Consider the following 10,084-nt stretch of genomic DNA (forward strand, 5'->3'; position numbering starts at 1 on the left):
AAAAATAGATAGTTGAATTATATATTGGTGCAAAGTTTCTCCGGATAAGGGTCAGGTCCGAGATGAAAGTGAAGACAATTGTCTATTGGGTATTTTGTATGTGAATAGAGGGCTTGTCCCTGAGCAGGAATCATCTGAAATATCTGAAACAGTAGTCACAGGGCTGCTGCTATGTCACCCACAAGAGGCTTTAGGACCAATGGAGTGTGAAGTCTTTGGACCTCGTCCAGTTCCGGTAATGTGTACCTGAAGAGTGATGCCCTGCCCGGGGCTTCCCTGATGCCCATGGCTGCTGTGGTGCCTCCTCAGCAGCCCCTCGTGCTGCCATCTGAGTTGAATCTGATGCACTGCTACCAGCTTGCCACCACTGCAGGCCCTAGTGGGAGCAACAGTGATATTTTGAAGGAGCGGTCTTTGTTTGGGACTTCTGGACCTCGTGCACACTCTCAGGGGTGACGGCCGGCCATTTGTGGCCTGTTCCCAACCTTCCATTTGCTGATAAACCCCTTTGTTAGTGCACCCTGAATCTGAGCGGTGTCTTAGAATTTTGAGGGCATGAACGAGAACCCACACAGTGACCTGCCCCCAATCTTGGCACTTTTGAAGTTTATTCGGTTTCACATTGGTGACAGAGTGTCTGAGGGGGAGACAGGGCTACGATTGGAACAAATTGGACTCGAAATGTTTATCGGTGAGTGAGTGTTCCTCAGAGAAGATAGATTCTGAGGAGAAAAACTGAGGAGAAATGTTCATTGGGAAACAGCCAGTGTTTCAAATCCAGGTGGGAGTGACAAAATTACTGCAGATGAGAAGCTGCATTTGTTTGCTTTGCTCCTCTGACCATCAGATATTTAAATCCAAAATAATAATTAATACTGCCTATATTAATTTTTAGTTATATAAAATATGGTTTATACATTGTATATCATTAAAATAGTATATTTAAACACATACATTTATGAATTGTATGTAATGTATAAGATATATTTGTGAGATTAAAATATTGTAAATATTATTATATACACTCCCATAATCCTTTGTTTCTTCAACACTATCTGTTCCCTGGTCAGATGACTCAAAGCCAGTATTTCCAACCTAAACTCACTACTGCTCCTGCAAACTGCAAGTCATTTGAACTATGAACTGCTTTTTAGAATATGTCCTCTTCAATAAAACCCATAAAAAAGGATAGAAACTCAAAACAGGTATCTTAATATTTGGTGTGTTGAAATGTATGTGTGACGACATAATTAAAGAGCAATTTTGGGGCCTCCCTGGGGGTTCAAGAGGTTAAGCACCACACTATGAAGCAATTGCAGCCTCTTTAGCATTAGTTTGATCCCCAGCTAGCCAGGGAGCTGCCCACATGGCGCGGCAGACTCTCCCGTCTTGCCCGCTGCTCCCCTCAGCAGTGTGTTTTAGTCAGTCTGCCTGTTCTGTTCCCCGCTCTGCCTCTGGTGAATCCTCTCACCCCAACGCATCTCTGGCCTGTCCCCCAGGTCTTGTATGCATAAATAAATAAATCTTAAAGGAAAAATAAAAAGCAACTTTGGTTTGGTTCCTCATCAAAATGAGGATCTCGGAAACCACAGCATTTCAGGCTTCTGTGTACACTCTCCGCTAACAGCGCCAGGGAATTTAAGTCACGAAGCGTTTCAATTTAAGTGCCAAGTGTGCAGCCTCACATAATCATTACAGCGCCAGGTGGGCCTTCTGCTCACCCTTCCCACCTCACGCTGCGCTAGGCTGGGGTCCCGCGGAGGGAGGCTGGCTCCTGTCCTTGGCCTTGCAGCATCCCTGCGCAGGCTTGCGGGGGCTCTGGTCCCTGCACCTCAGAGAAGGGAGGGAGCTGGTCCCCCACTCCAGCCTGCAGGGGATTGTGTGGCCTTCCTGACAGCTCTGGCCAAGCAGGCAGACAGCTCCCACCCTGCTCCACAGCCCCCACACATCCCTCCCCTTCTCCCGACAGGCGCCCTGCCAGTCCCAGGCGTCCGGTTGTGGGGAACATGGGAAGTGGACCCCACATCTGGAACAGGCACGCCTGCACCTGCGCTTGGGTCAGAACAACAGGCAAAGGGCAGGCGAGTAACCATTTGAATATTCCACCCGTCAGAGAGCAGACAACAAATGCGCACGGGAGTAAAGTCTGATCCATTTCTTTCTCTTGACATTTTCATCAGGCCTTGTCTCGGGAAGACCCTGTCCGCGGAGCTGAGAGGACGTTCCGTGTGGAATCTCTCCCATCCGTGCATCCAAGTCACTGCGGCCACGGACAGGCGACTTCAGGCTCAGCGCGCCCCCGTGAGGCTCTGCGGTGGCTGCTGCCCCTGCGAGGCCGCGAGGACTGCGCCCAGCCCCAGGAAGTCATGGTGAGGCGAGTGCAAGAATCAGCCCTGGCAGCTGCAGGTCCCGCAGAGGCAAAACGCTCAGACGACGGGCAGCCTTTCTTCCCTCCCCGAGGGGCTCGCCCGCGCCCAGTGCCCACCGCCCGCCCCGAGACAGGGAGCCCTTCGCCCCGAGGCTTGGGGCTTAATCTGCAGAATGAACCGGCGCCCTCCGCCCCAGCACTGTGAGTTATGGGTGATCCGTGGACACGGCGTCGTGGAGCTGATGGGTGTGGTGGGGAGGGGAGCCCCGTGTTTAATGACAGGAGGGTCCAGACCTTCACCTGCTCACAGCAAGGACCCTCCACCTCCCAGGGACCCGCAGACAGTCCCCGCGCTGCCCAGACCAGCTTCTGGCCTCCGGGCACAGTCACCTCCAGGCTCATGGGCTCTGGCCGGGGCCTTGTCCCCTCCCGGGCCCCCCTCCCGCCGCGTCTCTGGTCCTCCTGTGGCTGTGAAGAGCCTCCAAGAGCAGGACCCCCAGGGCCAGCAGGAGGAAGGCGGCCACGCCCAGGCGGATGAGGTTCCCCAGCGTGTAGTCCTGGGGGCGCGGGGCTGGGCCTGGGGGAGAGAGACACGCAGGTCACGCAGGGGACCAGGGCACCTCCCGTCAGGACACGGGGTGAACGTGGGGAGGGTCCTTCTCCATCCGACCAGCCCCTCCCTGCGGGGCTGCAGACTCCTCTGCCCTGGCAACCCTGGTCCGCGCGTCCTGGCCCTGACTCTCCCTCCCGGGCGGACACTCGCAGCCGCAGCCCACGAGCAACGCGACTGTCCTGACCGGCGGGGACACGAGAGGGACATGAGGCTGCGTGTCTGCCGCCTCAGCGTCGGGTCTGTGTGGCCCGTCTACGCGGGCCTCCGAGGGGTCCCAGTGACGGTCCCGAGGGAGACGGGACGGAGCCGATTCCTGGACAGAGGAGCCGGGAGGAGCCGGGACCAGACGGGCGAGGCTCAGGCTGTGGGACGGGCAGGTCCCCGGATGGTCTCGGCTGCTCTTCACCAAAGAAAGAGCCACATCTGTGAGGTGTGGGGTGCAGGAGAGCGGGGGAGCTGACTGTCTAGGGATTCTGCCTTTGAGAGATAGACAGACTATGGAGAATCACCTGCTCCTCCTCTTCCCTCATCCCATATCTCCTCCCACCCTCCCCTGGGTTGCGCCCACCTCTGTGGAGCCCCCGGGGCCTCAGTTATTACTGTCTCAGAGCCCCGAGGACAGGACCTGCGTGACCGGCAGAGAGGACAGGGAAGGGCCTCACCTGAGACCAGGAGCTCCAGGGGCTCACTGGGGTGTGACAGCAGGTAGGGGTCGCTGCCGAGGGAGCTGTAGCACCTGTAGGTGCCCCTGAGGGCTGAGGTGGCAGGACCCAGGGAGAATCCCACCTGGAGCTTCTGAGCTGTGCGCTCTGCGGTCAGACGCAGGGGGGGCTCGGCGGCCCCCTCCTTGGACAGAAGGAAAGTGTCCCTCGGGCCCCGGGACTGACACAGCAGGGTCACGTTCTCTCCGCGGGTCACATTGGGGCCCGGGTGCACGGACAGGGAGGGGGTGTCAGGGAGCATTCCTAGAGAGAGGAGGGGAGAGGGCTGGCCCGCCGTGTTCTGGGGACCCTCATCTCTGTGTCTCTGTGACCTGGAGTCTCCCTTGTCCCCTCCCCTGTCTCCTGTCTCTCTCCCTCCCTGGGGACCCACATCTTTCCTCTTGTCCCATATCTGGAGTCCCCAGCAGGGTCTGTGCTGATGGAGGGTCCTGACCGGCCCCTGGCTCCTCACCTGCCACCAGGATGTCCAGGGGGTCGCTGGGGGCTGACCACTGGGCGGAGAGGCTGTGTCCCCCGTAGCATCTGTACTGGCCCCCGTGGAGGCGGCTCACCGGGCCCAGGGGGAAGTGGGCCTGAGACAGCCCAGCTGGGGAAGCCTGGCCAGGGCTTTGCTGGAGGCCACCGGCCCCCTCCCGGGCCAGAGTGAATCTGTCGTAGCCAACTTCAGAGCCACACTGGAGGGTCAGGTTCTGTCCAGAGGCCACGACAGGGCCCTGCGGGGACAGGAGAGAGGGCTTCCCAGACCCACCTGGGGAGAGACCAGGGGATGGCGGGGGTGGGTCCTCCCTACTCCCTTACCTTCCCGCAGGAATCTGTAGTGTCTGTGTGACTCTGAGACTGTCCCCATGTCCCAGAATTTCTGAGCTCCTGTCCTCTGTGTGACACCCAGGCCTCTACTGGGCCTGACTCAGACCCTAGGGCATCTGTGGTAGCGCTCCTCACCTGAGACTAGGAGCTCCAGGGGCTCACTGGGGAGTGACCATATCTGGGGGGTGTTGTTGCAATAGCCATAGCACCTGAACAGCCACCTGTGACTGGCGGTCACGGGGCCCACAGGGAACAGGGCCTGGAACTGCCCACTGGGGAGTCGCTGTGAGTCCAGGGTCCAGGAGGAATTGTGTTCTTCCTCAGTCAGGCGGAACCTGTCAAACCCCTGGCCTGAGCCACACTGGAGGGTCACGTTCCCTCCTGAGGTCACCATGGGGCTTGGCAGGGCTGAGAGGCTGGGTCTGTAGTAAGATCCTAGCAGAGGCAGAGACAGTGTTTTAAATGGGGACACTCCCACCACATCCCCCAGGGCTGTGCCATGAGCAGGGAGACAACCCAGGAGCAGACCCCCTCCCTGAGGGCAGAGCCTGAGGCTGGACCCAGAGTGTGCTCTCACTTGCCAGCACCATCAGCTCCAGGGGGTCACTGCGCTCTGACCAGCCAGCAGAGGTAAGATAGACACAGTGATATCTCCCTGCATAGTGCTCTGTCAGGTATGGGATGGGCAACTGGGCCTTATCCCTGGACTCCTTTGTCATCGGTCCGTTCCAGGAGCCTGAGCTTCCCTCTCTATACAGACGGAACTCCTTGGCCCCCCGGGCTCCCTGACACCAGATGGTCACAGGGTCGTCCAAGGGGATCAGAGAGCCTGGCTCAGCCCAGAGGGTGGGTTTGGGCAGGGCCCCTGGAAGGAATCAGAGGTGGTCACAGGTGTCCCCACACCAGATCCCAGCCCCCAGCCAGACCCTCCCAGACATCCCCTCCATCACCCCAGACCTGCTGTCTCCACCCCGAGCAGCCCCGGGGTGCCCCCTCCCCAGTGAAGAGGCGGGACCTGGGACACCTGGGCACAGACTCACCTGCCTGCTCTGGGGTCCCGGGGCCCACACTCAGCCCTGGAAGAGAGGCCAGTGAGAGGCCTGCCCCGAGTCCTGACAGAGCCTCCTCCCGGAGCCTCCGGAGTCCTGGGTCTCCTGACAGACCAGGCCTGGCCGTGGGGTCCCTCCAGACCAGGGCGCCCTCCCTCCTCACACCTCACCCAGGCAGAGCAGGGCCGTGAGGCTGGGGGTCATGGCGTCCTCTCCGTGACCTGGCTGTGGGGATGGAGGGCCCAGGGTGCTGGCAGGATGGACAGACACACGGGTGGGGACACTGGGGGTTGGTCCTTCCTGTCATGGGGTTGTCAAGTCATCTCCCACAGGAAGGGGAACTGTCCTTCCGCTCTGCTCTGGTTTTATCACAGTGCTCTCCTGAGGTGCTCCATGCAGGGGAGGGAAACCCAGGGCATGTCCTCCCTCAGAGCCTCCCCCTGGGTCTCCTCACCCTCCGCCCGTCCATCAGCACATCCTGTGGTCTCAGTCTGGACAGGGTCCCCAGGCCCTGGAGTTGCTCAGGGAGGGTTGTTACCACCTGTAGAGCTGAGGTTACCGTCCACCTGAGAGTCAGGCCAGGCCACAGAACGACCAGCCCAGGGGGACCCTCAGGGAAGGGCTGGGCCTTTCCTGCCTCTGTGGCTTCTCCACAGCTCCTTCCCTTCTCTTTTTTCTTGCAGCAGTCTCCACCCCCACCACCCTGGGAACACGCCTGAGAGTTACTCCTACCACCTGGGTATCCCTATCCTGGACAGACTCCCCTCCCTTCCTGCGTCTTGTCTTCAGTTTTAGGGGACAGGATTTTGTGAGAACCCTGAATTTGATGGAAAACTGCTCTGTTTAAAATGAAACTCAGTCTAAATTCAAGTACAAATTTGGTAGCCTGTCATTTGGTTGATAGAAGGAAATTTTGTGGAACCTCAGTAGAGCTCCTGGGACACTCCACAAAATTTCTCCCTTTCCTCCTGGGAAAGGCGTTAGATGAATTTGTCCTGTTTGGCTTCCCTAGTAAAGTAAAACTAGAAGGGAAGCATCGTCACTGGGGAAAACGGGTAACACTTTCAGATGTACAGAAATGTTCACATTGGTTTTCTAAAACGTGTCTACAGCCTCTCAGTACCTGATATGTATGTGCATTGCCAATGGTGATTGTTGCCTTGCAGTAGTGTGTAGTACACAAACTGTTTCTGGAGAAAATAGGGAGAAAAGCCCTCAACAGATTCCTACTGATGGAACTGTTGAGAGTAGAAATTTCCTACAAAGAACTGAATAGACCTGGAAATACACCTGATTTTTACTACGTTTTCTTTGACATAATACTTGTAATTTTTTTTATTTTTATTTTATTTTTATTTTTTAATTTTTTTTAATAGATGCATGTTTTATTTAATTATTTATTTGGTTTTTTTTTTTTTGTTTTGTTTTGTTTTGTTTATACAAGCACTGGGTACAGTCAGAAGCATGGGAGGGTGAGAGAATTCACCAGAGCCAGAGCGGGGAGCAGAGCAGGCAGAAGGACCGAAGTACACTGCTGAGGGGAGCAGCGGGCGGCAGGAGAGGTCTGCGCGCCTTGTGGGACCCTCCTCTGGTGGCCGGGGAGCAGCCGGGGATCGAATCGGCGCTGCAGAGGCTGCGGGCAGCTTCGCAACCCAGCGCTCAACCGCTGCGCCACCAGGGAGGCCCATAATACTGGTAATTTCATTTTTTTTTTTTTTTGCATTTGTTCTGAATCCACAAAGTTTTCTTGTTTTGAGTGACCAGGATCTGCAGCAATGTTGGTTTTTTTTTCCAGCAAAGTGAACTTGTTCACATTTTCTCTCCCCTTGATACCAACACGCATGAAAATAGTGGTAGTAATTTTTTTACTACTTATCTCAGAGTCTGTTTTTGCATAGGTTCCATAGGGATTTGTCTGCTAAAACCAAAACAACTGGGCATGAATTTCATTGTGTGGCTTTGAGTGGAATCTTGCAGGAAGTTGAAACGGAGCTGAACCAAGAAGAGGAGAACCTGTTGCTTTGTTCGCAGACTCCAGAGACCTCCAAGGGAGGTGGGGAAGCTGCCTCCATGGTCAGGACTGGACAACCCGGAAAAAGAAAAAGCCTTGGTACCCTGGAGAAGAGGAAGCCCAGGGGGCGTCTGATGAGACCAGCTTTGTTCTTGAAGACTACGGGGACCGGATGTCAAGAGTTCGCTCTGCTCCTTTATGGAGTATTCCAGCAAAGCAGCTAAAATTGCTGTTTAGTTATACTGCCCTGTGATTTTATGCAAAAATAGGTGATATGGTTTAAAAGTAGATTTGGTTTGCAATCTTTTGCTGCACTTTTGAAGCAATTTGGGATTGAGGTTGAGAGAACCTGTTTTTGCACAAGTTGAATCAATTTTAATATTTTTCCTGTATTTGATATCTTTGCTGTTTTGTTTTGGCTAATGCCTCCAGATTTTTTTTTTTTTTTTTTTTGGCTTGGACTGATAAACTATTTCCCAGGAATGGAGGACTTTTGCTTTCCACAAAGGACAAGACCTGGAGAGACTGGTTTGCTTTCCAATGCGAACCCTGAGAAAAATTTTCATGTAAGACTGTACCCCAGCATCCATACATTTGATCGTCAACACCATGGAAAGGGTGGCAAAAAGTGAAGCTAATTCCATACAGGCTTTGCAGATGCCACCCCCACTCCATCAAGACACCAGGAACGACAATCCCAGGATCCCTAAAGGGAAGTGGCGAGGACCTAAGGGACCGAAGGGTGGAGTTAAGCAGCCATTTTCTCTGTTTGTAAATAAAACCCAGCCATGTTAGTGGGGTCGGGCACACTTGGCTCGTGCTCTTGGCCGGGCAGGTTTGGTCTCTGCGGGTCATGGGGGATTCCAGGTCAGCGGAACACATTTAAGAATTTATCTCCCTCTTTTCTCCCTGAGTTGTACATTTCCTCATCCCCCTTCCCTTGTAAAGAAACCTTTTGTTAACCTTTAAAAAATTAAAAAATAACAATAAAATTAAACTCAGTGGTGACATTATTCCTGCTCTGTGACCTGAGGGGTCATGTTCTTTCTCTGACTTCCGGGTCCCTGGCAGGTCATGTTATAAGGAATCCCCGCCCCCACCACCCGCCCGCCCAGTGCAGCGTGGGGTCTCTCACTGTCCACCCATTTCCAGGCTGGGCTGGACCCGAGTGAGCAGGCCCGGGAGGTTCGGGTCAACTCCACAGTCAGGCAGAGGGTGGATCCGCCCACTCAGGACCCGCCTCTTCCCGTCATCATCGATCTGAACTGGGTCATTTTGCTGGTTGCTTAGAAGGCCCAGGCTGAATCTTGGGTATTCCCTAGACCAGGTTTTACCCCAGATGGTGCCACCAAGGGCAGGGGGGCAGCAACTGCCTTCCAAGGAGCAGGCAGGAGTATGTGGGTGAGGGTTCTCTGCAGCCTCGGGGCACCAGCCGGGCCAGCCAACTCCCAGCGTCCCTGCTGCAAGTGGCCCAAGGGCACCCAGGCGAGTGTCTGAGGCACAGGTGTTGCCAGTTACCCTGGGAAAGAGGAACATTCCCGAATTATTAGCTTAGCTGTCCCCTCCCACCTAAATCAATGGTGCCTTTGTGCAGCCAAGAGCCCCTTCCTCTAAACTGCAACGCGCCAGTTCTAAGTGACTTTCAGGAGCGGACAGTGACTGCAGGGTATGGGAGTGGGGATCTGGGGGTGAGTCACCCTGCCTGGACGGTTACGCCAACAAGGAGAACAGCTGCTTATGATGTTTCTGAAATGTGGAGCCACAGACAATGCAGAAATGGGGAAATGAAGTTCCCCCAGTTGGGGGGCTAGGAGGGGAGGGGGACAAAGCTGGGGACCCTGGTGTCTGGGACCACCTAGGGTGACGGGGAGGAGACTCCCCTGTGTGAACCCAGGGGCCTTGTAGATGGGGAGGGGACAGGGTGGGGTGGCCAAGGGCTCTGACCCTCCTGTGTTTCTGGGATATCTGCCCTGACTGGCCACGCCCCGGTGTGCTGAGACAATGGCTCAGGTGTGGTCACCAATGGTGTTACCCCTGTGTCAGAGTGGGGCTGCCCTGCACTATCCCCTGGACCCAGGGCGAGCAGCTGCAACTACTCCTCGTCAGCCCCACCCGCAAGACAGCCCTGAAGGTCCCTCTATGTATAACCCCATGTACAGAGGACTCCAGTAGGACGGTGTTGGGGATCCTGACGGTGACAGAGCACTGAGGGCCACCTCCTGCAGGTGGCCAGCCCCACAGGGAGTGACCAGACATGGATGATCTGGTGCCCTCTGATGGCCACAGGCGGCTCTGGCTAGGAGGAGTGCCCCCAAGGTCCAGGCTCCCGATGAGCCCCAGGGGCTTGTGTCCATCTCTGTCTGAGTCCTCCGCCCCACTGGCTGTTACCCCCTAGTGAGAGTCGCTGCAGGCTCCTGCAGATGTCCTCTAACAGGCTGAGGAACGGCCCTTCAGCTTCTGCTGTGCCAGAGTTTGTTTTTTTTAAAAAACCTATGTCACGGTTTATGGCATTGT

At 55.5% G+C, this 10,084-nt stretch overlaps 2 protein-coding genes across 2 annotated transcripts; both read right to left on the reverse strand.

The window, feature by feature from the left end:
• Positions 1 to 2,766: 2,766 nt before the first annotated feature.
• LOC129146119 (leukocyte immunoglobulin-like receptor subfamily A member 4) lies at positions 2,767 to 4,550 on the reverse strand. Its single transcript, XM_054697535.1, has 4 exons — positions 4,534 to 4,550; positions 4,155 to 4,489; positions 3,644 to 3,946; positions 2,767 to 2,945 (listed from the first exon to the last, which is right to left on the reverse strand). Exons 1-4 carry the CDS (start codon positions 4,548 to 4,550, stop codon positions 2,767 to 2,769), a joined length of 834 nt encoding a protein of 277 aa, XP_054553510.1.
• LOC119249733 (leukocyte immunoglobulin-like receptor subfamily A member 6) lies at positions 4,476 to 5,801 on the reverse strand. Its single transcript, XM_037517192.2, has 4 exons — positions 5,730 to 5,801; positions 5,551 to 5,586; positions 5,088 to 5,375; positions 4,476 to 4,945 (listed from the first exon to the last, which is right to left on the reverse strand). Exons 1-4 carry the CDS (start codon positions 5,761 to 5,763, stop codon positions 4,611 to 4,613), a joined length of 693 nt encoding a protein of 230 aa, XP_037373089.2. The 5' UTR covers positions 5,764 to 5,801; the 3' UTR covers positions 4,476 to 4,610.
• Between the last annotated feature and the right edge of the window lie 4,283 nt (positions 5,802 to 10,084).

Source organism: Talpa occidentalis, unplaced genomic scaffold, assembly GCF_014898055.3.
Source record: "Talpa occidentalis isolate TD23 unplaced genomic scaffold, MPIMG_talOcc4v2.1 talOcc4.17, whole genome shotgun sequence".
In the NCBI taxonomy this organism is placed as follows: Eukaryota; Metazoa; Chordata; class Mammalia; order Eulipotyphla; family Talpidae; genus Talpa; species Talpa occidentalis.

Excerpts from the sequence above, each read along its gene's own strand:
- LOC129146119 (XM_054697535.1), bottom strand. Across the intron at positions 3,947-4,154 it reads CCTGGACATCCTGGTGGCAG|GAATGCTCCCTGACACCCCC; the intron begins GTGAGGAGCCAG and ends TCCTCTCTCTAG. Across the intron at positions 2,946-3,643 it reads CCTGGAGCTCCTGGTCTCAG|GCCCAGCCCCGCGCCCCCAG; the intron begins GTGAGGCCCTTC and ends TCTCTCCCCCAG.
- LOC119249733 (XM_037517192.2), bottom strand. The coding sequence starts at position 5,763 with ATGACCCCCAGCCTCACGGCCCTGCTCTGCCTGG. Across the intron at positions 5,587-5,729 it reads CACGGCCCTGCTCTGCCTGG|GGCTGAGTGTGGGCCCCGGG; the intron begins GTGAGGTGTGAG and ends CCTCTCTTCCAG. Across the intron at positions 4,946-5,087 it reads GGAGCTGATGGTGCTGGCAA|GATCTTACTACAGACCCAGC; the intron begins GTGAGAGCACAC and ends TGCCTCTGCTAG.